At 37.9% G+C, this 26,619-nt stretch overlaps 1 protein-coding gene across 11 annotated transcripts in view; it reads left to right on the forward strand.

Annotated features, from left to right (window-relative positions):
• The window catches only part of LOC121727179 (microtubule-actin cross-linking factor 1), a 204,574-nt gene that overhangs the window by 147,281 nt on the left and 30,674 nt on the right, over nucleotides 1-26,619 (forward strand). For 9 of the 11 annotated variants that reach the window (XM_042114938.1, XM_042114865.1, XM_042114892.1 and 6 more), the window contains 32 exons: nucleotides 72-10,524; nucleotides 12,369-12,515; nucleotides 12,602-12,706; nucleotides 12,814-12,932; nucleotides 13,106-13,304; nucleotides 13,572-13,796; nucleotides 14,139-14,276; nucleotides 14,414-14,637; nucleotides 14,989-15,186; nucleotides 15,412-15,609; nucleotides 15,731-15,833; nucleotides 16,043-16,150; nucleotides 16,424-16,567; nucleotides 16,872-16,977; nucleotides 17,463-17,588; nucleotides 17,875-18,032; nucleotides 18,279-18,410; nucleotides 18,649-18,761; nucleotides 18,995-19,136; nucleotides 20,519-20,685; nucleotides 21,101-21,260; nucleotides 21,499-21,695; nucleotides 22,813-23,003; nucleotides 23,279-23,403; nucleotides 23,516-23,676; nucleotides 23,788-23,912; nucleotides 24,087-24,286; nucleotides 24,446-24,640; nucleotides 24,740-25,099; nucleotides 25,198-25,437; nucleotides 25,855-26,025; nucleotides 26,148-26,342. In XM_042114938.1, the coding sequence (XP_041970872.1) occupies nucleotides 72-10,524; nucleotides 12,369-12,515; nucleotides 12,602-12,706; nucleotides 12,814-12,932; nucleotides 13,106-13,304; nucleotides 13,572-13,796; nucleotides 14,139-14,276; nucleotides 14,414-14,637; nucleotides 14,989-15,186; nucleotides 15,412-15,609; nucleotides 15,731-15,833; nucleotides 16,043-16,150; nucleotides 16,424-16,567; nucleotides 16,872-16,977; nucleotides 17,463-17,588; nucleotides 17,875-18,032; nucleotides 18,279-18,410; nucleotides 18,649-18,761; nucleotides 18,995-19,136; nucleotides 20,519-20,685; nucleotides 21,101-21,260; nucleotides 21,499-21,695; nucleotides 22,813-23,003; nucleotides 23,279-23,403; nucleotides 23,516-23,676; nucleotides 23,788-23,912; nucleotides 24,087-24,286; nucleotides 24,446-24,640; nucleotides 24,740-25,099; nucleotides 25,198-25,437; nucleotides 25,855-26,025; nucleotides 26,148-26,342 (15,625 nt within the window). Of the gene's footprint in view, nucleotides 1-71; nucleotides 10,525-11,170; nucleotides 11,741-12,368; nucleotides 12,516-12,601; nucleotides 12,707-12,813; nucleotides 12,933-13,105; nucleotides 13,305-13,571; nucleotides 13,797-14,138; nucleotides 14,277-14,413; nucleotides 14,638-14,988; nucleotides 15,187-15,411; nucleotides 15,610-15,730; nucleotides 15,834-16,042; nucleotides 16,151-16,423; nucleotides 16,568-16,871; nucleotides 16,978-17,462; nucleotides 17,589-17,874; nucleotides 18,033-18,278; nucleotides 18,411-18,648; nucleotides 18,762-18,994; nucleotides 19,137-20,518; nucleotides 20,686-21,100; nucleotides 21,261-21,498; nucleotides 21,696-22,812; nucleotides 23,004-23,278; nucleotides 23,404-23,515; nucleotides 23,677-23,787; nucleotides 23,913-24,086; nucleotides 24,287-24,445; nucleotides 24,641-24,739; nucleotides 25,100-25,197; nucleotides 25,438-25,854; nucleotides 26,026-26,147; nucleotides 26,343-26,619 lie in introns of those variants that run through there. The other 2 variants (XM_042114947.1, XM_042114929.1) reach the window with 2 other exon arrangements.

Here is a 26,619-nt window from a genome sequence, read left to right on the forward strand (position 1 = left end):
AGAAATACTATAGGTAAAACTGTTATTGTTGCTTCGCAAATAGGCAAATCACAAAATGTATAACTTTTCAGATTCATTCGGACGTCGCATTCGACCGAACTCGATGGACACGTACAGACTAAATCAATGACTAATGGAAAATTGAGCTCTCCTAATTACACGACAAAAACAATTATTGGAGATGATGATAGACCCGATATAAGAAACCTTAAACGTGTACACAAAATGTACGAAGGACCTAATATAATCGAGTCTAAAGGAATCGTACATCCTGAAACGAAAGAAATTCTGACGGTCGGCCAAGCTATTAGCATGCGAATTTTAGATGTCCGTACAGGCAGATTATTGTCATCGCCCGAGACGAGAAAGACGATAACTATTGAACAGGCAGCGAAAGAAGGCCTCATCGATGCAAAACTAGCATCTCGTTTGACTGGACCTTGCGGTATGACTGAAGACGGAAATGAAGTCACTCTACTTGAAGCTATCCAGAGAGAACTTTATGATGCCGAGCAAGGATTTGCGGATCCAGCAGAGAAACGAATAAAGGTGACTGTAAAGGGTGAAGCCCTCTCACAAGGAATGAGTATTTCCGACGCCCTTACTCGTGGTCAGGTAGATTTAGAAAAGGGACTTTATAAACTACCGGATGGTACATACATTACAATTGCGGAAGCTTATCAAAGGGGATACCTTGTCTATAATGAGATTATCAAAATTAAATCTAGCGCTTTGTCATTGTCGGATGCTATAAATCAAGATTTAGTCGATAACAGTGGTTGGATTTTGGATAGGAATTCAGGTGATAGATTCCAACTAGACGTTGCTATACAGAATGAATTAATAAACCCAGGAGTAAGAGAAATAGTTGATCCCAAGAATGATACAAAAATTACGTTGACAGAAGCAATTACAAAAAATATAATAAATACAATGCACTCAAAGTACATACATAATATAACGAAGGATAAATTATCATACAAAGAAGCTGCGAGTAAAGGGTACATTTGCAAGCCAATGACATTAAAAGATATTTGTGATAATGGTTTAATGACAAATGATGGTAAAATTTTGTCATTAACGAATAGGACTCCCTTAAATATTTTAGAAGCGATTTCGGCTGGTGTACTTGATAGTGAAAATATAAAATGCATTACTGATACTACAAGTGGGCAGCTTCTCACTCTGTCGGAAGCATTAGGTTCTAGAATAATACTGCCTGAAAATAGATTTAGAGATAATTTAACTGGTGAAATTTGCTCTATACCGGAAGCGGTAGATCGAGGTCTTATAACATCTGTATCGCAAAGGTCAATATTTGATATTGATGGCTTTAGGGATCCTAAAACCGGGGAATTTATTTCATTCAATGTCGCGTTGAGTAAAGGTTACCTCAAATATGCTAATGGTGAGACTTTTCTTAAATCTGAAAGTGGTGACTTTGTATTCCTTGAAGATTGTCCTAAAGTGTCTATAATTAGACCAGAAGTCTTAGAAATGTTTAATAGGAAAATAGGTGTCTTCGAAAATAAAAAAGAACTCTCGGTGCTAGATGCTGTATTCAAAAATATTTTGGACCCAAAAACTGGTTTCTTACTGGAATCATCTACAAAGAAACCGATTCCATTTAATAAAGCTGTAGAAATGAATATGATTACACCAGAAGGCGCTGCTTTATTAAATTCTCTTTTAAATATTACACTAACTTTACAGACAGTAACAAAAACTATAAAACGGTATGTAACGGTGACAAATTCAAATACAGTAAGACGGTCTGAAACTATAATCACATTTGCAGAAGCAATTCGTAGAGGTCTTATAGATGAAACGACACAAACGTTTACGGATCCAACAACAGGAACAGTTTTCCCTATTCAACAAGCCCTAGACAATGGCTTATTAGGTGTAGATAAGGATGAACCACGTGTCACACGAATTTCTGATAGAGTTACGAAAAAAGAATTAGTCCCAGGTCAAGTAGTAGAGTTAAAAATAACAAAAAAATCCTTTATCAAAGATTTACCTCCAAGTCCTGAGAGTAAATTACACCGTGACAATAAGCCAGAGACGCTAAAAAGTCCTGATTATATTGTACGTGAAGACTCACAACCAAGACAAGATATTATTTATAAAACGAGCACATCAAAATCAGTTGTTAGTGATCCATCCGTAACATCTTTAACAATAAATAAAAACACAATAGAACTCCCTCGAGGTGGTTGGTCGCTCAGGGATGCAATCGAACAAAAGCTTTATGACCCGCATTTAGGCATTTTTGTTATTCCCGGAACCGACAGAGTTCTTGACCTTCAGGAATCAATAAAATTAAATGTTATAAATCCAGACTCGGCTAAAGTTTTAGATGCTAAAACTAATAAAACAGTTTCACTGCACCAAGCTTTAGAATTACATCTTTTAGATTCTACAGGTCATTACAAGTATCAAAACAAAGTTTTGACTATGAATGAAGCTATTGATAAAAAGTTTATTACATTTGTTACTTTATCGTCTTCGACAAGTACACAGAAGATTATAACCATAACATCTATAGCTGGTATGCCGGATAGGATGGAAATATCAGAACTAAATGAACCGACTCAGCAAAGTTTAATTGAGAGTACCTCAAGTTTGGAACCATTGCAAGTCGGTACTGGTCTCATTTATGATCCCGCAACGGCATTGATTATATCAACGACAGGAAATTCTGAAAACGTTATAGAAGCAGTTAAACAAGGAGTGATTCCTGAAGATAGTGTTAAAATTGTTGAACCAAAATCAGGAAAACAAATTTCTTTGAAGGAGGCAGTTTCATCTGGAATATTAGATTTAAGCAAAGGTACGTACAGGAATAGCGGTAATAATTCCAACATAAGTTTGGTTGATGCTGCCAAAATCGGTCTTATTTCCGTAATAGGAGCTCCTTTAGTTGGCGCTACAAAAATTATTCAAGTAGTTAAGAACACTATGGTAAAAGATCCTACAACAGGAGAAGAATTGCCTATGGAAGTAGCGTATGAAAGGGGACTAGTAGATCCCATAACATATAAAAATTACGAAGAATCTATGCGAGAAAAAACACCAGACTCGTCTACTGAAACAGTACTATTAAGTCACTCAGAACAAACAAATACAAACTCTAAACCATTATCTATTGGTGCTGCAGTATCTGAAGGATTCATAACAGTAGAATCAATACAAAACAGCCTAACAGCAAATAATTTCAATGTTTTAGAAAATTCTTCCGCAAATCAAGGACCTAAATCTCAACAAAATATCCAAATAACCAAGAGTCTTGTTAAGCCCAAATACGGTCGGCAAGCACATGAATCCGTTACCAAAATAAGTCATGAAAATGTAAAACCTACAGTTTTACAAAAATTAAGAAAAAGAATATTAGTTCCTGAAGATGCTGTCGCCATGGGATTATTAGATGAAAGCACAGCTAAAATTTTGACCAATATTAAGTTATGTAAGGACAAAGATGGATCAGAAATAAACCTTGGAAAGGCAATAGAAAATGGGTTGATAGATGCGAATTCGGGTAAAATAAGGGATCCTGTACATGGTGATGTCATAACCATAAAAGATGCTTTAGACAGAGGTATATTGGATTCAGAAGGACAAAACGAGGTTTTGATACCAATTGTCAGAGGTTTATCAATTCCTGAAATTTTGCAACAAGGTCTTTATTCTCTGTCAACGGGAAAAATTATACATCCGGAAACCGGAAGCCATCTATCATTAAGAGAAGCCATCATCTGTGATATTGTTGATCCCTTGACATCCGTCAAAATAAGTAATAGTGAAAACGTTAGTATATCTGATGCTATAAGAAACAATTTAATTGACGCAGAAAAGAATTTGGTAAATACAAGTGAAGGTCCAATTGATTTTATAACAGCGGTTAACTCTGAAATATTCCCAGAATTAGCGGAAAAGAAGAGTAACATACCTCCTGCTGCAATGTCTCTTACAGTTGCGTTACAGCAAAATATCATGAACCCAAAGACTGGTTCAATAAAGCACCCACTAACTGGAGAGATAATTTCCCTAGGTGATGCCATATCAAAAGATTTATTAATGGGCATACCATATCCTCAAACTGTGACAACCAAAACTGTGGAAGAAGCGTTGCAGGAAAACCTTTTAAATTTATCCGAAGGCACTTATCTAGATCCCAATTCCAAGGAAACCGTATCTTTGGAGCAAGCACTCGAAAAGGGCTTAGTCGCTGTTAAACGCGACGATGATATTACTGAAATTAGTGGAGTAGTCACTACAGTTACAGAAACCCTAACATCCCAACATACTATTACTACTAAAATGATAGAACTTTTAGCCGATTTCGTGCTCATAAATTCCAATGAAGTAAAAAACGTTAAAACTGGTGAAGTAATGTCCATAGTTGAAGCACGAAGAAAGGGAATTATTAAAGATGAACAGACAACGAAAGAACAATTTATGTCTAATAAGACAAACTTTAATTTTGATGAAGCTTTAAATCTCGGGTATGTTGATATTAAAAATGGAACATTCACAAATCCAAATACTGGAGAAATACTTACCATTACTGAAGCAGTTAAAACTGGTTTACTTAACACAGAAGTTACAACAGAAATAAATAAAATTACTCCCATAAAGGAAACAGATATGTTGGACTTAAATGAAGCATTTGAATTGCTTTTTGACACTAAGAGCCAGAAATTTAGGGATCCTAAATCACCTAACAAAGTTGTTTCCTTTGAAGAAGCTCTTGATAGGAATATAATTAACCCTGAGTCTGTCATATTTGACGTTAAGTCTAGTCAACCTATGACTGTAAAAGAAGCTTTAAATTCTGGATTCTTGGACAAAAAATCAGGAAAAATTAAACAACCTGACTCTGGTAAGTCAATTGACATTAAAAAAGCAGCAAAATTAGGTCTAGTAGCTGTAGTTGCTGCTCCGGTTGTTGCAGGAATGGCGATGATTCAAGGTGTAAAATCAGTTGCCAGTAACATTAGTAAGCCTTTACATGATGCTGCAGGCAATAAGCAAGACAAAAAATCTGTAGAGAATAAGGAATCTGAGAATCTTAAACCTCAGGTACAAAACATAACGGATATCTCAGAAAAAGATAAGTTTAAATCGGAAAAGTTTCAACAAGACACTTTGGTCACAGAAAAGCCTAATAAGGCTTCAAAACCCTCATCTGAAATATCTAAAGCTAATGTGTCTTCTACAGATGACAGTAAAATTAAAAAATCAATTATATCCTCAGCAAGCGATCCGGAAGAAACAAAGGATACCAATGTACCCACTCAAAAAGTTATTGATTCCAATATAGTCCATACAAACAGGGAACAATCACCTGGATTAGTAGAAGCTAAAAATATTCAAAGCCAGTCGGTAGTTATGAGTACCGAAAGTGAACAATCCTTATATTTTAATAGCAAAAACACTTCGCAGCCCAAAGGAAAAGTAGATGAAGTAACAATTAAAGATTCAATAACAAAAAAAGATAAAATCTTAACTGATACTATAAATAAAAAAGAGGAAGATATATTATTGACAAAAGCGGATGTTATTGAGAAAACTAAGTTGCCTAAAGTTATTAAACCTCACTTTGAGAGTCAAAATACGAATATTGAGTCTGATAAAAATCGAACTCTTTTGTCAATTTCAGATAATAAAACCAAAGTACCTTCAAAACTTCAAGGTATTACCGAAAAAGAAAATGTGAATATTGATGAAACTGACAAAAGTGTTCCAAAAGAAATAAACATAAAATCAAAGGAAAGTTTATCTAATATAAAATCGTTTGAGACTATGCAGTCCCCTCATTCCTATGAAGAAAATAAATCACCAGAAAATAATGTTATATTTAATGATCCAAACACAAGTTTAATAATTTCTGAACAACATATTGAAGTAGTTTCTACTACAACAGGCCGACAAATTCTCACTCCTGAATTGGTGTCAGTTATGGATCCCAATTCCGGTCAACAGATATCTTTCAAAGATGCTATTCAGAAAGGAATAGTCGATACTGAATCTCAAAAAATAAAATCTCAATCTGGTAAAAAGATAAGCATAGCCGATGCTGCTAAAATAGGTTTGATCGCAGTTGTTGGCGCACCTATTTTTGCAGTATCTAAAGCTATTGATGCGGTCAAAGGTACTGCTAGTTCGGATGTTAAGGTTTCGGATACTAAAAATATAGATATAGTGAAAGGAGGTCCGGGAACTGGATTGACTAGGTCTGATGCCAAAATTATTGAACTCGTCGAAGATAATGACACTAGGCCATCAAAAACATTTGATAAAAATTCTCAAGATAAAACTATAACAGCAATGTTTATCGATGCGGAAAAACAACCATTACGAGCTATAGACGAAATTATTGAGCAGAATGTCACAAAATTGAAATCTAACTCAGAGCCTATTCTGTATGAAAATATTACATTAATTGATGCTATTGCGCAAGGTAAAATAGAGCCGAAAGTTTGCCGTATTTTGGTTAATGGTGTAGAGTCTCCTTACACTGTCCAAGACGCTTTAGAGCAGGAACAAATTAGTCGTTTTGCTACAGTTGATGTGCTTTCTAAAAACTGCATTGTTTTGAAAGAAACAAGAACCAGCTATAGCGTTTCAATTTCGCAAAAACTTACTCCTGAAGAATTAGCTGAAATGGGAGTGTATGATATAGAAAGACAAATCTTCATAGATCCTAAAACTGGTGTAAAAATATCGTTTGAACAGTTAATTTACGGACTTAAAATTTTCGATCCAAAAACAATTCTCGTGAAAGACTTGAGTAGTCAATCAGATAACTATATTCCGTTTAATGAAGCGATTTCTAGACCAATCATTGATAAAATAACCGGTCATATGGTTAACCCGAAAACAGGTAAACGAGTTCCCTTTTTAGAGTGTGTCCAGATGGGGTGGATTGTAGAAACACCAGAAGAAGTTTTAGTTCCCGAACAAGTAACTATTGAATCTGCATTGGAACGTGGACTATATAATTCAGAAACAGGTGAAATAAAAGACCTTAATACAGGTGAAGTTATATCTATTGGAGATGCGGTGCAGAAGGGATTATTGGATCAAGAGTCATTACTAATTAAAGTTCCAGGAACTAATGAGGAAATTTCCATATCTGATGCATTAGAAAGAGGAATTATAGAAATACGTAATGGCGAAATTATTATAATCGAAACTCAAGAAGTAATTGAAATATCAGTTGCTATCCAAAAAGGTTTTATCACCATTATCCGAAGACCAATTTCAATGGAAGCTCTAATTGTCAAAGAGCTGTACGAACCGAATTCCGGCAAATTCAAAGACGATATGACAAATCAATTAGTAACAGTAGAAGATGCTGTAATTAGGAATATAGTTCATCCTACAATATCAGAAATAAAAGATACAGAAACAGAAAAATACATTACATTATCTGAGGCTATAGATAGCCAAATTATAAACCCGAAAACAGGTAAGTTAAAAGACAAAAAAACTGGTCAGATCATTCCGTTGGATGATGCATTTAAAAGAGGTCTTATTGCAACTAAGACAGTTACATTCTCATTGTTCGATGTAATAGAACTAGGTTATTATTCGCCTTATACGTGCAGAGTTTTGAATCCTAAGACTGGTGATACTATAACATTAAAAGACGCTATAGAGTCGAAATTAGTAGACCCATCGCATACGAAAGTTAAGGACGATAAGCAAGACTCGGTGATTCCATTTGAGCAAGCTGTTAAATGTGGTTTAATTGATTTAGAGCAAGGTATTATAACGTCACCTCAATACAATCTTAAGGACGCCAGTGATAAAGGCTATTTGTTTAGTGATACAAAGCCATGGTCGTTACAAGAAAGTTTAGTTCAAGGATGTTATGATCAAGATTCTGGTCTGTTAACAATTAATGATGTTGCAATGACTCTAGATGATGCTATAAAAGTTGGCAATATCAACCCAGAAGCAATAACAGCGAGAAATTCTGTTACCGGTGAAATGATTTCATTGCAAGATGCCATTAATTCTGGTATAATTGATTCTAAGGAGGGCAAAGTAAGAGATCCTGTACAAGGTGATAAGATCTCACTTACAGATGCATCAGAACGTGGCCTTATTTTACCCGCAAAGAGAAAGTTAAGTCTTCCAGAAGCTGTATTTAAAGGTTTTTATGATCCTAAGACTGGGAAGTTTTCTCATCCTCAAAGTAAAGATAAAATGCAAATGGATAGGGCTATACGAAAACGTATGTTAGATCCCCAGTCAACTCTAGTACATGTTGGAGGAAAAGTAATACCGTTTGAATTTGCCGTAGATAAAGGAATAGTAGATGGAAGAACAGGCACTATAACACTTGGGGACGAAAGAGTAGATTTCCGAGAAGCTTTTGAACGGGGAATTTTAGTTGAAGTTCGGAAGCCACTATCGCTTGTTGAAGCACTTGAAAAGGGCATATATAATGAAATTACGGGATTGTTTATGGATCCACAAAGTGGAAAGAAACATACCCTCATCGAAGCAATCAAGATGAATTTGATAGACCCTAATTCAGTTCATATACAGGATAATCGTTTAGGAAAATGGAGTAAGATATCATTATTAGAGTCTATTGAAACCGGTGTTATTGACGACAAATCAGGAAAAATTAAAAATATTAATAATGATAATGAACAAATAACTCTTCGCAAAGCTTTTGAAATAGGTCTTCTTGTCGATAGTAAAGCTCCAGTTAGTCTTCAAAGAGCTATTCATCAAGGTCTCTATGATGATGACACTAGAAAAATAGTTGACCCAATTACTAGTCGTAAAATTACTTTGCATGAAGCAATAAGACGATCTATAATAAGCCCTAAATATCTTTGCTATTTTGATAAAAAATCAGAAAAACCTTTAACCCTCTCTGAGTGTTGTCGAAGCCAAATAGTTGATAGAAGAACTGGTAAATTTATAGAACCAGGGTCTGATGTACAAGTTACATTATCGGAAGCTATGACTTTAGGTCTTATTGTAGATATAGAAAGTGCTGGCTTCACTTTATATGAAACTTTGGCCATGGACATGTATAATATAATGGAACTTGTTTTTATCCATCCAGTTACGGAAAGAAAAATATCGTTAAAAGCGGCTATCACAGAGGAACTTATAAACCCTGAAATTTCTTTGATTAAACATATTCCGTCTAGTAGGTACATTACTTTAGTGGAGGCTATACAAACTGGTATTGTTGATGAAACTCATAGTGTTTATATTCTTCCTAACGGAAATCAAATTAATTTGCTAGACGCAAAACACCGTGGTCTCATAGTTACTTCCAAGAAAGGTCTAAGTCTCGAAGAAGTCATAAGAAACGGCTTGTTTAGGTCCGATAATGGAAAAATAGTCGATCCAAACTCCAATGAATTTATTGACATTACAAAAGCTATTGAAATAGGTCTCATAAATCCAGAGCTGACTATTGTTAAAGATACGTCCACAAATAAATTTAACCCTCTTCTTACCGCTATACAACAAGGCGATGTGGATGTAAGCAAAGGTAGAGTTCTAGATACAAAAGCTAAGAAAACTTTTAATTTAGATATTGCTTTTGATAAAGGTCTGCTTGTCAGCGTCATACAACCTATCACATTACAATCTGGTGCTAAAAGATTTGTTCCCGATTCTTCTATTTCAAAAGAACCAGTACTCAGAGAATTTACTTTAGAAGATGCAATTAAATACGAATTTATAGACCCTAAGTCTGCTCTAATAAAGGATCCACACAAAAATAAGTATGTACCTTTAGAAGTAGGCATTAATGATTGTATTGTCGATAAAAGTGCAAAAGGATTGATAGACACTCAAAGTGGTAGGTCGCAATCACGATGCTTCGTATTTGAAAATGGTTTAATTATTTATAAAATAGAACCTTTTACATTCGAACAATCTATTGAACTTGGTTATTTGAATATAGCTAATGCTCGTTTTACTGATCCACAATCCAACGAAATATTAACAATAAAAGATGCTGCCTCATTAGGCTATATAGATCCAGACACAGCGCTAATTAAAGATAATCTTAAGAAAAGACTCATTAAACTTCCCGAGGCTTTCCGCAAAGGGCTCATGGATGCTGAAAAAGGCAATATTGTTGACACAGAAACATCTAAGCTCAATAGCTTAAGTGCAGCAATAGATAGCGGCCTGCTCATGACTCCGAAGAAAAGTTTCAGTTTAATCGAAACACTTAACTTTGGTATTTATAATCCCACGACTGGGGCACTTAATGATCCATTTATAACCACAAGTGTCATGGACCGCAAACGGCTAACACTTGGCGAAGCTATACAACAAGGAATCGTTGATGCTTCAAGTACTGTCGTGAAAGAACCTGAAACTGGAAAAATATGGCCGCTAGTACAAGCAATAGAACAGAAGTTGGTTAATCCAAATGAGGGAAGACTAGTCATTGATCCAAAGAAAGGCATTAGTCTAGATCTTTGCAAAGCTCTTAAAAAGGGATACTTACTGCCAGCAGAAACGAGGGTAAGTAAATATAATATTATATACTTCTTCATGCTTCATCAAAACGGTGTTGATCTATGTTTCCTATTTCTACTCTTAGCAGGTAAAAAACCTTTTAAAGCGTTTTCGGCTTGCAATATTGGCATGGCACGACCCCACATATGACACGTCATCTGTCAGCAAATGGGTTATAGGGCTTTACCATGCATTTATCAGCGACCTGCTTGAGGATTAAATAAGTTGGGGCTGTCAGACTGTTTTAAATATTTAAAGCACATAGAGATGTAGAATCTTACATTTTCACATACTTAATATTATTAATTTAACCAAAAGTTAGTTTTCTTTAATATCCTATGTAGCTTTTAGACGTTTAGGCAATTAGATGCTTTCGTTTAAACATTATGTGCCTTCAATTGAGTTTTTCCACATTACTATTGTTTTAATTGCGAGCTGCTTGTTTAGATGTGTTGACTCACAAAGTTTTAATAGAAACCGATAACACATTTTTTTATTTTAAAATAAATAAACAACATTTTTTAAGTTTCAGCTGTTTTAAAATACTGTCTGCATAAAATGGTACTTATTAGATCTTCAAACGATATTATTAGTAAATCGTGCTTTTCACCTTGTAATATGGCTCGATGTATGTTGTTTTTTTTATTTCCAGCCGTTGCCTGCGATGCTAAAGAGCCCTTTTGAGCTAAAACGTGAATGCTTGCCTTTGAGGGATCATATTAACGACGATTTTAAGAAACATCACCGTACCTTCATTACCTAACCCCATGATCACTTGTGCTAAGAAATGTTATTGAGAAGGTCGACGAGACAAAAGTCTCGGCCCATGTCACTGACCTTTCGCTTTCTCGTTCGCTTCCTCATTTGTAACCAGTAATCTATGACTACTGGCACAAAAAATTAAATCAAACATTTTGTCGCATTATCCTACCTACCCGAATATTTTGCGTTCCGATATACTCATTTCTTGGAAGTATTCTCTCATAATATTATTTTGGAATGCATGAACAACGCTATGCAATCTTGATGTCGGTTTATGATGGACATTCGCGATGCAAACATTCACAATATCAATGGTAAAACATTTTCTGCAACCATACACAAAGGTAGTATTTATACTTCATTATCATTATACAGTATACAGATCTGATATCAATAAGTCCTTTTAAGGTCTTTTTTCATTTGTCGGAAATGTTCATGTGTCACCAGATACAAATGAAAAAAGATCTTTCTCTGGAAAACATAATATTTCTTTTTCATTGTACATACATTATATTCAAACTTGTCTTTTAAAGTTTCAGATTTTTGAGGTACTATTTCTTTGTCTTATTTTATAACAATGACTCTAACTATTAAACTCTATTAATAATGAAGATGTTGATACCATTACTATTAAGATCGATGCAAATATCAATTTCAGAATCGATATTTGCATGTCTTCACAGCTTGCATGTTTTGCTTCTTTGCACGTAGATTTGTGTTTAACGCAACAATTTGACTGGTTGTGTTTTTTCATCTTCACGCTCTGTGTAAATTGACCATATTTGTAAGATCCTCAATTGTCTGCTTAATGGTTTTATGCGCAATTTATGTTTCATTTGCAGGGTTTATTTTTATTATTTTATCGTTTTCTTTGTTTCTATTATCAAAATTAGTAAAGAGAGTGCCAGTATCCACTTCACTGTTCTTATAGCACGTATCATCGTATATTGTACAGCACAGCTGAGTAGAATCGAAATGCATTTTTAGATTTTTTAGTATTTTGCACTGGAGCTCGAAATGAGCATGTAAATTATAATGTTAAAAATCGTAAGTTCAAAAATCTAATATATTTTTTATTCCACATGCAGCAAGCAGTTGAAGAGAAATATAGGCTTTGCGACGAAACACTGTCGAAGTTGCTAGAATGGATCGCAGTGGTGGAGGAACGGTTAGCCAACCAAGAAGCGGTGAAGGAAGACATGGATGAGCTGCGCAACCAGATTAACATTCTCAAGGTTGGCGCTAAATTCATCTCAAACTTATAACATTACGTACTAAGAATAGTATATGTTATTCATTAATTAATGTTCTTTGTTTTCAGCTCATCAAGGACGACCTAGACAGTCACCAACGCCAAGTGTCCGCTTGCGCTGACCAAGCGAAGCAACTTCTCATCTCTGGCGGCGATGTGCTAGCTCCACATGAAGTGAGTGCAATTTTGTGCATTAATTTTTAAAATAATAATGTTACGTTACTAACATTATTTATTATCCCTGATATTTACAATTTCTAAGGATTACTAATTTTTTTTAGGTGGCAGCCCTAGAACGAGGTGTGCGACAGCTAAAACAACGTTGCGACAAATGCACCGACAAATGCGATAAGATGCTTCGCCGTCTCGCTGCGGCTAGGGACGAGCTCGGAAAGTTCACGTAAGCATTTGAAATTGAATAATTCTCAAATATCAGTTATAACATTGTGTAAATATGTCAAATCCAAACGGCGTATCGAGAGACAAAACTTTATATAAAATGTCGAAATGAATTTCAATTCTGGGCCTCAATATTTTAATTAAAGTGTAGTTAATATTAATTAATCTGTTTAGCAACGAAATCAACACGTTCAACACTTGGATGGAGGGAGCGTACCGCACGCTCGAGGACAAGGAGGTAGCCCTGTCCAAGGTCGAGCACCTAACCAACCGCAGCGACGACGTGCGCGAGTTCGTCTCTGACGTCATCGCGCATCAGGCCGATCTCAGGTTTATCACCATGGCCGCACAGAAGTTCGTCGACGAAAGCAAGGTTTGTGTCACAGATGTTTTTTTTATAATATTTGCAGTTTATTTGAATAAAATATACTCAATAAAATAAAAAATTGCAAAATGTGTAGTAAACATTACAAAAAGTGACACAATGAACGGGCTATACAATTTTTTGTCTTTAGAGCTACTTTGTGTGTTAGATAAGAATATTTTTAGTGAATTGTTAGTAAAAGAGTAAGTATTAGTTATAAAGACACCAATTTATATACATTTACTACAAGACTAATGTGGATATTTCACCACGTAGGAGTTCCTCTCCGTACTGAACGATTACCGCACGTCGTTGCCGGCTCGGCTGTCGCACGTGACGGCGGGCGAGAGCGCCGTGCGCGAGAGGGCGGGGCTAGCGCGGCGCCGGCACGCCGAGCTCGTGTCGCGCTCGCAGCGCTTGCTCGACACGCTGCGCGCCGCCGCCGACACCGCCGGACGGTATGGCGACGCTCTCCAGCGTGCGCAGCGCTGGCTGCAAACTGTGAGTACAATAATTATGTATTGTTATATTTGATCGGTTGAAATGTTTTTTAGCTTTCTTTTTTAACATTTAAGCCCACATTTTAATATCGAATTACGTCCATAAAATTAAAAAAACTAGAGGATGGAGCTCGCCGAACAGCGATGCACCTAATTGAAACATGTTGTTGACCTGATACGGCGTTTTGCGCGCGTGTGAGTCGTATATTGACACAAGCGTTCGGCCATATTTGACTCGACTTAAATTCGTCACAAGTCGCAACTTTGAAGTGATCTAATAATCTTAATTCTTATCACATATTTGCAATACATTACTTTAGTATGATTGGTTTATTGTTAAAAGGTGGAGCCGCAAGTCCGCTCTATCGTGTCGGAGCCGGTCGCCGGGGAACCGCGGTCGGTGGAATCTCAGCTGTCCAAGGCCAAGACGTTGCACAACGAGATACTGTCGCAGGGACGTCTCATAGATAACGCTAAAGACGTAAGTTAACATACTACATCCACTATCCTGTACTTCGTTACTATGCTTATAATTTTATGTAATCAAATGCGAAGTAAATTAATTCTCTTATTTAGATTTTTGTCTTATCTCAACAGTCAAGTATTTGTTATATTTAGGCATGCGACCAACTAGTCAAGTCATTGGAAGGCAACGTGACCCCGGCCGAGATCCGGCAGTTGGAAGTGCCTGTGATCGAGGTGACGGAGCGGTACAACGAGCTGAGCGGCGCCGTCGGTGAGCGCTGCGCCGAGCTCGAGGCGGCGCTGCTGCAGTGCCAGGGCCTGCAGGACGCGCTCGAGACGCAGGCGCAGTGGCTCGCCGGCACTGAGAATACTTACAAGTAGGTGTTGCATCTACAATACAAGCAGTAGTAGTATTGTTTAGAAAAATTTATTTAACTTATGGTGTTTAGCAAAATACGACATTAGTTTTTACTGTTCTTACTTTTCAAATTAGTCGTAGGCTGGATGAAGTATATATAAATTTTCACGGTTTTTCAATAACAATGAATAATGTGATTCAGTGCCGTAAATCGGAACGTGAATAAGTTTATTTGTGAATGCTTGACTGTGCAAAACTATGCTGTAGACTGTAGTTGAAACATTAAACGTTGAGTATTACGCTGTATAATGCGTGCTAGTGCTGCATTTGTAAAACAGAGTGTGATATTATCTATCTCTCTCTCCTGTAGGATGTCGGAAGGCGTATCTCTAATCCGCGAGCGACTCGAGGAACAAGCTCGCGAGGTCCGCGCCCGGCTCGCCGAGGCCCGCAACCGCGCGCCCGCGCTGCAGCAGCTGCGGTCCGCCGCGCGTGACGCCGCCCTTACGCCGTCCAACGCCCGCATCGCTAAGAAGATCGAGCAGCGCGCTGATGATTTGCATAACAGGTAATATATTTATTTAGTAAATTTATATGAAACTTTCGTAAAGAACAGAATAAAAAATTAGGTACATTTATTTATTCAATTTTTCACGATCTGTAACAAATCTATCTAGAAATGTATCTAATGCGTTTTCATACTAAATAATACGATAACATACTTTTAAGATGACATAAATCTTAAGAAATATTTTATAGCGCAAGTCACTATTTTGATTTTAATGCGTAACAGATTCGAGAAGCTGCTAGAGCGTCTGAACAAGCGCAACCAGCTGATAGAGGAGGTGTCCGGCGAGCTGGCGACGTTCACGCAGCAGGCGGGCAAGCTGGAGGCGGCGAGCGCGCAGCTGGCCGACATGTCCGACCGCGACCTCGCGCGCCTGCCCGCCGACGAGCTGAGGGCGAGACTCAACGAGCTCACCGCTACCAGGTACTACTATTAAAGACAAAATAATTTCAAATATTACAATATATTATGTAATAGTTAAAATATTTATAAAACTTTAAACACGTCTTTGATTACTATTGAATAATAACATAATCTGTTACAGGGATAAGAACATGCCGCTGCTAGAGGAATGTCTAAGAAACGGCAAACAACTGATCTCCAAGAAGGACGTTACTGATACGCACGTCGTACGTGATAGGATGAGGGTATGTATTGTATAGTGCTTATTTTAACCTAGTTTCATTCCTAAATTATATGAAACCTCAAAAATCAAAGAAAATAATGTCAGGTGTGAGGTGTATTCATTCTGTAAAGTTAAAAATATTTATCCTGTACAAGGTTGATTTTAATATTTACACGAATTCACATTTTAGTATGTTGTTCAATTTAGTAATCTCATTATATTTTTTCATAGGCCCTAGAAAACCAATGGCGCGACTTCAACGTGTCTCTTGAAGAGAAAATGAAGCTCTCCAAACAACGGGCAGATCAGCTTAACCAATACGAGAGCCTCAGAGCACAGGTAAAATTAATGATAATGAAAAGATGAACGAAAAGAACAAAATATTTTCAATGAGTATATTTTGCAAATGAAAGAAAAAATAACATGATAAAAATGAAAATACGGAAAAATATATTATTGCGATACTGTATCATCGTCACGAACATTTTTGTCATACGTAAATCAAAGTGTCAAAAATATTTTCAAATATTTAAAAAACCGATATAATATTATACAACATATAAACTATAAAGCAAATACAGTATTATAAATTATTATTTATGTATGTAATAGGTCATTGAATGGCTGCAAATGATGGAGACTCGCGTGAACCACTTGCGTCCAGTCGCCGTGGATTTGGACGTCATCAAACACCAGCAAGACGAGCTCCGGCCACTCACCAAGGAGTACAGGGACTTCTCTCATACCATGGATCGGGTAAGTCCAAACTTTAAAGAAGTTGTTAGCGTTTCAGATGTTCTTTAAAGAGAAATACTCGCTTCTTTATTTCAATAATGAGGTAGTCACAAAGTCTACAAAGATTTTTTAGACCAACCATATTATATTTTGAAGTAAAGAGATTTGTTTAATTTGAGTCTGTTACAAAAACTCTCCAGGCGATGACACAACTTTTCTTGCTAACAACTTGGCAATAAAGTCTTTTTGTGTTCGCATACATTTTAAACTCGCTATTTAGAAAATACGGGGAACTTATTTATATATATTAAAATTCTTGTCTCAGGTGAACGAAGCGGCCGCTATGTACGAGGCGCTGACTCGCGGCGACCGCGCCGACAGCCCGCACCGCAAGCGGCAGATGTACAGCCCAACCAAGAGACAGACGCCGAGTGAGTAATTCAATCCTAGTAAATGCTTATATATATATATATATATATATATATATATATATATATATATATATATATATATATATATATATATATATATATATATACTATAATTTTTTTTATTATTTTATAAAGTAAACGCTACTTAGATAGAATACCGTCGACTAAATAAAACTGCAGATGTCACAGTAGTAATATTAGGCCTGCTTTTCCTACTCTGGCTAACAGCAAAAGTCATATGACAAAATATGCTATTGACTTTAAATGTTGCGTAAATATTTTTATCTGTAAAGGGGTTAGTCATTTGCCCTAAAGGAGAGCCCATATTTATCATACACACGTACATTCGTCCGCACCGTACGCGCCACATTTCGTGCACTATGCGGTGCATTTGACGCGTACGGTGCGTACAGTGTTGACAAATTCCAATCGTTCCTTTTCTACATAAACTAAAACACGGCGTTCATAACTCATTATGTTCACAGGTCGCGGCGAGATGCGTTCCCCGTCGCCTGGTAAGGTGCGCGGTTTAGTCAGTCCGGCGTCCGCGCACTCCGCCTCGTCCGGCTTCTCCAGCCGCCGCTCCAGCCAGGACGGCTTCCATCTTGAAGGTAACGCCCACCTGACATTCTCAAATATTTCAAACTTTCAAGTAAAAATGTGTAGTGTAATCAAGGACGCTACAGTCTGAGAAATAGAATATATTGTTGCGTTTAAAACCTATAAATATGGTGCATTTCGCTTCGACAATTCGTTTTCAGAAGTTGTTTTGAACGTATTGCGTCCGTCATGGGTTATGGTTAAAAATAATACTTACCGTCTTTGTGGGTGGCAAGTGGCAACTGGCATAGAATTACAGTTTCACTTTCATGTTTCTCAACAAATAAACTTTTCCAGAACTTTCTCCAGTGCAGCAGCACATGTCGGAGATCAACAACCGCTACGAGCTGCTTGGCACCAAGCTGTCGGACAGACAGGCCGAGCTCGACTCCATCAGGGAGGAGGTCCGCAAACATCTGGACAGCCTGCGCAATCTGAACAGCTTCTTGGATAAGGTAAGGATTTTTACGTTCCAAAAAGTTGTATTGCCATTTAAGGAAAGTATTTTATTTATATGGCAACATTTTTTCCTTTTTCAAAAGAGAAAACAATTTCAATACAACATTCTTCCTCTTTCTTTCGAAACAGATTGGTAAGTATTCAGATGCTTACAGTTACGAAATTGGCATTTCGTACAGACGAATAACATGACTTATGAGGTTTAACTCAAGTCTCCTATAAAATCTCGCTAATATTTGCAGGTGCAACGTCAACTCCCGAAGGAGTCCGTGCCCAACACAAAGGAAGAAGCTGATAAGATCATTAAACAGGCGAGAGTTGTTCTCGAAGAGATGTATGAGAAGCAGAGCATCTTGGATTCAACCAAAACACAGGTAAGTTCAAGCTACTCTGATTCAAAACCTTGGGCATTTGAGTATTAACAATAAAACTAGCTATTTGACCGAGCTTTGCTCGGTATTCGATGATATATATATATATACAAGAATTGCTCGTTTAAAGATATAAGATATTTTAAGCCTGGGACGATATTGTGGGACATCGAAATTTTTTAACCCAAGACTTTTTCCCCAGTCATAATAGTTGATAGTATTATAAAGAACTTTATTATAGGTTCGTGAACTGCTCCGTCGTAAGCAGAGCGTGGAAGGCGCGGACCGTCTCCACGACGAGACTGAAGAAATTGCTTCAAGATGGAAAGCCCTGCACGATAAACTCAAGGACACGTAAGTTGCTTTTTCACTTAGATCACGTAGATTTTACTAATTTTATTTTAAACATATTGACATTATAATTTTGTGTTTGCTTAAAACAATTAAAGGTGTAGTCGATAATATAATTAGTGTTTGCTTAAAATAATTAAAGGCGTAGTTAACATTTTTTAATTCAAACTGCTCGTAAACATAGTAGCAATTTAATTTCGTAAACTAGTAAGGCTTTAATTCCTTCTTCTTTTCAGGATCCGTTTGATGGAAGAGATGAAGGACTTCCACGACACACACAACAACCTGTCGCAGTGGCTCGGCGCGAAGGAGCGCATGATGGCCGCGCTCGGACCCATCTCCTCCGACTCTAGGATGGTCCAGACTCAAGTGCAACAGGTATGCTTCTAGAATTAAATCAGCACTATATTTAAATGCTAAAAAAGTATGTCTTAGCTTATTTTTGCTGTATTTCTATTACGACAATCTGCGTTATATTAAATACTTATCAATATTAAGAACCTTCTAATACTGCGTTTCCACCAGAGATGTGCGAGGAAGCGTAGCGAGGGATGTGTTTGTAAAGAACCAATAGAATCGCTTCATTTACTTCGCCTCGGTCAGCACAGCTCTGGTGGAAACGGCTTAGCGGAGCTAGATTTTTGCGCATACAAAACAAGCGAGGAATGTGTGCGAGAGATGTGCAGCGAGGAATGTGTGCGAGAGATATGTTGATATAGATGTATTGCTAGGTTTGCGCATACTGTACCAGCGTATTTTCAGCTGCGCTACACATCTTCGTAGGCACATTTTCATCGCACAGCTTTGGCGGAAACATCTTTTTTTTTTTTTTTTTTTTTATTAAATAAGGGGGCAAACGAGCAAACGGGTTACCTGATGGTAAGCAACTACCGTCGCCCATGGACACTCGCAACATCAGAAGAGCTGCAGGTGCGTTGCCGGCCTTTTAAGAGGGTATACGCTCTTTTCTTGAAGGTTTTTACACCTACACATTTTTACAGCACAGCTAGACATCCTCGCACGACACATTTCCATCGCACATCTCTGGTGGAAACGCAGCCTAATCCTTAAGTCATCATTGTCAGTGGTTAGAGATATGATGAGTAGTATAAGTTATAACATACTGTCCCAGTTTCAAGTCATAATTACTCTATTGCAATCCCATTGCAATACAAACGCCTTTAATTCTTAAACATAAACCTCTTAGGGTGGGTTGCACCAGAGGCGTGGTTAAAGTTAAAGTTATGGTCAAAGTTATGGTTATAGTTAATGCTAACTTTAACTTTAACCTTAACTTTGACCACCGAATTTGACAGATGATAGCTGGTCCGACAAGGCTTGAAATGAAACGTGGGCGGGCGCTGCTGGTAAAGGAGAACTGTCAAAAATTGCGTTTTTGTACGATGACAGCGTTAGTTCCTTTATTCGCCACGTACATCTAAAGCCTTGTCGAGCTCAAGGTTATGGTTAAATATGGCATCCATTTTTGACTTTAACCAAAGATTTGACATTTTGCATTGTAGTTATAGTTAAAGTTACAGTTATAGTTAAAGTAAGTCGGTGCAACCCAACCTTACTGATAAAAATAGCTACACAGGACATATTACACAAAGTTATGTTCTTGTCAATCAATCAAGCCTATATTGCGTTTTTAATGTAACAGACGAGCACAAAACATTGTAGAGAGTATCTGTTGTATTTATATACGTAAAGGGTTATTTGTCGTATATAAAGTATTTACGATTCTCGTGATCGAACAGGTGCAAGTCCTGCGCGAGGAGTTCCGCAGCCAACAACCACAACTGTCGCACCTGGAGGAAGTGGCGCGCGAGGTGTTACAGCGCCTGCCGCACAACGACCCCGATGCCAACAAGCTCAACAACAAACTGAAGGATCTGCAGGATCGCTGGACCGATCTGCTTAACAAGTGAGTTTTTTTGACCGATTACATAAATAATATCACAATATGTTGCTAATAAAAAATTTTAGTGTGGTCGCTTGTTTTTTTTTTTAATGCTGTAACTTTTTAATGAAAAGCAAAACGTTAGTTCGTAGTCTAAATAAACATGGCGGCTGCTTGTTGTATAATATTTTTTTTAAATGGAAGTCTTATGCCTTCTGCTAAGGTTTTTATTTTTTTAACTGTGTTAATTAGTTAAACAACGTTTTTTTATTGATAAATTATTTTGACGTTAGCCAATCGAAAGCGCTGGTGAACCTTAAGTCAAAGGCCAGTTTCTGAAGCTTTTATTTATCAGAAACTCCTATTAAAAAACCACAGAAAGAATTTAATGAGCATTTGAATAAGCTGTATAATATATAATCAACCACTTTTTATCCAGGTTGGAGCAACGTGCGTCAAGCCTCGGCGCGGCGGCGGACTCGTCTCGCGAGTTAGACGCTGGTCTACAGCGGTTCAACAACGCGTTGGCTGCCATCGCCGACCGCCTGCATGACACCAGCTCCATACAGGAGCCCGCTGAACGACTGAGAGAAATTGAGGTATGCATAATACTAACGCCGACTTTCTATAGCTATACGGATAGGAGAGGATATATTATAGTCTTATTACTTATATCTCTCTGACATATTAGACTTCTTTTATAGTCTATTAGACAATAGAAACAGCATTTCCTACTTTTGTCTTGTCCAGTAACAAACCTTGCATGGACTATATGTTTTGTAAGTGTTTTAATTAGTTGGCTCAATATGTATTCACTTGTGTTTCTTTGTGTCACAGAACCTAGAGCGTCAAATCGAAGGCCAACGTCCCCTGCTAGCAGCTCTACAGACGGCGGGCGAGGACCTGGCCGCGGCGTTAGCGGAGCCCGGCGCGCGAGCTGACATCATGGCGCGCCTGGCCGCCGCACAGCGTAAACTCGACGCGCTGCAGAGAGACGTCGAGCACGCTAGGGCTGAAGCGGAGGCTGCTCTTAAGTGAGTTATCCTGGAGTATTGCCGATTATAGAGTGTAATAAGGAGTTATATTGATTTTGTTCCAAACTGATTTTCTTGTTAGTATAATCTTGTATTGTAAAATAAAATAAAAACATCCAAAAGTATCTGAATAAATGAATCCAAAATTAGTTACAAACGCCAACCTAACAAATGTCAAATCGATCGCTTAAAGTTTTTTTTAATGTATTACTTATTACTATTACTATAGTTTGTGCGTTTTAAGATGATATGGGTGACACATTATAATTGACAATAGTAGGGAAGTTACCTAAGAAAATTAATCGATAATTTAAAAATATCGAATCACTTCGTAAAGGAATTGCAATCGAAATTATCGATTTCGTACTGACGTTTCGGAGTGGCGCCGGCGATTTAAAATGGCCGCCCTTTTTATCGATTTGATTGCGATTCAACAGTGTCAATCTCTATTGGCATAAGTTCCATTTCATGCATATGACATTTTTTAAATATTTTCGTAACAATAATTTTCACAGTTAAAATTTATAATTTTATATTAATAAGTAAGCATTTAGCAACTTTTCATTTTTATTCATTTACAATTATAGGAAAAATTTGTTTTTGTAGATGGAATATAATTTATTACATTTTGTTTTTTGATTTTGTGTTTTCTTGTAAAAAAAACCCGTAGCATCTCATATTCCTTGCTACGGGTGTCACCCATATCATCTTAAAACGCACAAACTATAATATTATAAATGCGAAAGTGTACCTGTCTGTTACCTCTTCTCGCCATAACGGCTCAACCGATTGGCCAGAAATTTGGTACAGAGATACTTTGAGTCTAGGATAGGACATAGGATACTTTTATCCCGAAAAAATGTACGGTTCCCGCGCGATTAACTAATTTTGGCGCAACGGAGTTGCGGACTTCATCTAGTTTATTATATTTATGGCCTCGGACCTTTTCACGGTTCACCACTTCCTGATAAAGTGCCGAATAGGCTATCCACAACTTATTTGACAGATTCTCTATACTCTATCTGTCAATTTAAGTCGTAGATAGCCTATCCCGCACTTATCAGGAAGTAATGAAACAGACCCTAAAAAACTAACTATATGTTTATTGTTGTATCAGGGAGGGCCGTCACCTGGAAGAGAGTGTTGCCCGTACTCTGGGCTGGCTGGCGGCGGAGGCGGGTGCGTTACCGGCGCGGCTGCAGGTGTCCGCGGACCGCGCGCGACTGACGCAGCAGCTGGAGCGACACGAGCCCCTGTACAGGGACCTCACGCAGCGCGAGCACGAGATCATCATGTTGCTGGATAAGGGTAAGTCTTCCGCGGTCCGCCGACTTGTGAATAGCTTAGGCTATATTTTGGTATTCCTCAATTTATACAGCTCTTGCAGGTAACAAAACATGTGACAAACCCTAAGTAACTTTGTTTTTCGTACGCTGTTTAATCGACACTGAACTGTCAAATTATGTGTACAAACTATTTTATATTCACTATTTTATTAATTTATAACTGACCATCTACCATGTTATTATCATGTAAACGTAATAGTAGAACGTATTTACTTACATTTAAACGTTATTCGATAGGTCGTGAAATGGAGAAGAAACCGGCCTACGCTGGCCTACGTAAGGATCTTGACAGAATACAGACTCAGTGGGACAAACTCAAGCGGGAGACCGTCGACAGATACACTAGACTCCAGGCAGCTATGGTAAATATATTTTAATAATTCGTATTTTCTCTAAACACTAGAAAGGTAATGTTACTTTTGCTAAATTTTTTACAGGAATATTTAACAGATTTATTTAATAAATATTTAACAGGAAAATTGCCGCAAATACACCAAAGCGCAAGAATCCTTCGTGCCTTGGCTCTCAGACGCTGAGGATCGATTGGCCAAATTGCCACCAGCGCCATTCACCAAGAAAGACGCTGATAAGCAGCTACGTGAGCTGCAACAGATCAGAAACGACGTGTGGAAGAGGTAATGTTTAGAAAAAATAGAAACTTTAATAGCACCACAAATTAATGAATGTTATAAGCTCTTTTTTTTTTATAAAATAGAGCAGCTAGATAAATTCCCATTTATTTGTAGATCTGGTGAATATGAGAACAACAAAACGTTGGGTGAGACCTTCATATCTTCCTGTGATGTAGACCAGGAGATAGTCAGAAACCAACTCGACAATATGAAGGAGCGTTGGGACAGAATCAACAACGGTAAGAAACACCTTCAGACTTTAGCGACGGCTTATTCGTGACATTGCTGTAATCAAGCCATTTCATTATACTTGATACTTTTCGGCTCTTATAAAAGAAATTTCAACAAAATATAAAATATCATAATGCGTATAACAGGCAAAGCTGTTCTTATTTTACAATAATTTGAAACAGAGGTACTCCGAGCGTCGGAGTTCGTGGAGGCGCTATCGCGTCGTCTCGGCGAGTTTGGCGAGAAGGTGCGCGCAGTGGAGGCGCCGCTCGAGCGTTGCGAGGAACGGCTGCGTACGGCGTTACAGGCGCCGCGCGCTGCTGCGGCCGACCAGCTGCCGCGATTGGCCGATCACGTGCACGCATTGCGGGCACCCCTACAGGTGAGTGACGTCATATTGTTCTTGAGTATATAGTAGCCTAACAAATGTAAATCTTATTTGGTGATTGTAAAGCATTGTATTGAGTAAGTAAGCCAACGAATTAAATATTTTTTTTTGCATCTATAAAACTAGCCACTGACGTAAGCATTAACTCCTCAGAGCGTGAACATGGCTGCGGACGACATAATTTCATTAGCGGCCGAGTACGGAGGTTCGGAAGCGGCAGAGCGTGCACGTCCTGTCCTAGAAGAGACGGCGCGTGCGCTCGCAGACCGCCTCCGAGACTTGGAGGCGCAGACCGACGACGCGCGTGAGCGTATCGCCGGTGCCGCCGCTGCGTACGCGCAGTTCCAGGTAATTGACGCGTAATGAATTAGATTAATTATATGAGTTGTAAATTATGTAATAAGTACATTTATGTATGACTGTTTTTAAATATTTCATCATTTTCAGGATAAGATCAAAGGAGTATCCCATGATATTTCTGACTTGGAGAAGGAGCTGGATAGCATCAAACCGCCCGGCCGCGAGGTTAAGACGGTGAAGGCGCAACTCGACGACTTGGGTCGCCTATACAAGCGCCTGGAGCAGGCCGACGATCTGATTGCTGACTCCGAACGCGCCGCTGAAAACTTGGCCGATAGTGGCTACTCCGATGCCTCTAAGGCACGAGATCAAGTGGAGGGCATCCGTAAGCAACTCGCCAAGTTGGACGAGAAGGCTCGTTCTAAGGAACAAGATCTAGATGACACGCTGAGCAAGTTGGAGGCTTTCTACAAAGCCTACGACGCTGTTATGGATGATGTGGACGAAGTAAGTTTGTAATGTAAAACTTATTAAAAAGTTCGATTGGTAGCTCGTTTAATGTTTAATATTTGTATTGTTAATAACATAAAATTATTTTATTTTAGGCGTCTGAACAAGTACGCAATTTGAAGCCCGTGTCATCTGAAGTGGACCAAATCAGAGTGCAACAGAAGGACTTTGCGGATCTGAAGAAGCGCACGCTGGAGCCTTTGGGTCAGAACGTGACGCATTGCAACAAGATCGGCCAAGGCCTAGTGAGATCCGCCCACCAGGGTGTCTCCACACAGCAGCTCGAGAAAGATCTGGAGAAGATGAACGACAGATGGAACGCTTTGAAGGATAAGGTATGATATATACATACATATCTCTAAAATAATATGTTAGTTTAATATTTATAAATAAAATAAATAAACGTTTATTCAACAAAAATTTTAATATTACACAAAGTACGGTCTACATTTAAAATAAAAACAAGAAAAATCCGACACTATACAAACAATCAAGATATTTAAAACAATAATACAGAATACAGATAAATACTATGATGGTATAACTGTATAAAACAAAAGCACAAAAAACAACAAATTCACAAAACAAAATTAAAAAAAAAAACAGAAAAAAAGACAATAGTGCTAAATAATGTTTTTAAATTCCAAATGCTAACTGATTTCTTAAAGCTCGCGTGCCGAGTAAAACATATTTATTTTTATTGTTATTTATCATTGATTCATCTTTAAATAAAGTAACTTTTGTCCACACAGACGAACGAGCGCGAACGTCGCCTTGACGTAGGTCTGCTACAGTCGGGCAAGTTTGCCGAGGCTCTAGCTGGTCTAGAGAAGTGGCTCGCCGATACCGAAGACATGGTCAATAACCAGAAACCACCATCCGCCGACTACAAGGTAGTGAAGGCACAGCTGCAGGAACAGAAGGTCAGTTATTTTTTTGTTATAGCCAAGTAAATTAAAAATTAACTTGACTTAAAAAAGTATAGACCGTCCTTCTAAATATCAAAGTTTTATAACTAATTTCAAATGTTTTTTTTTTTCACCAGTTCTTGAAGAAGATGCTCATGGACCGTCAGAACTCGATGTCGTCTCTATTCACGATGGGTAATGAGGTAGCCGCGGGCTGCGACGCCGCGGAACGCAAGGGTATTGAGAAACAACTGCGTGGTTTGATGCAACGCTTCGACGCGCTTACCAGCGGTGCACAGCAGAGAATGCTCGATCTGGAGCAGGCTATGAAAGTATGTTTATCTTCTTTTCTAAAGAAATCCATTAAATGTTTTAAGGTGACATAACGGCCAATAAAACTGTCTAGTACATTTCATGTAGTAAGTACCACAATGGATAAAAAACAAAATGTTACGTTTCTTGGCACGCGCCAGTGATCTATCAACGCACAGCCCAAACCACTGGACGGATCGGGCTGAAATTTGGCAGGCAGGTAGATGTTATAACGTAGGCATAAGCTACGCTAAGAAAGGATTTTGATAAATTCTAACCCCAAGGGGTTCAAATAAG

Source organism: Aricia agestis, chromosome 1 (assembly GCF_905147365.1).
Source record: "Aricia agestis chromosome 1, ilAriAges1.1, whole genome shotgun sequence".
Classification (NCBI taxonomy): Eukaryota; Metazoa; Arthropoda; class Insecta; order Lepidoptera; family Lycaenidae; genus Aricia; species Aricia agestis.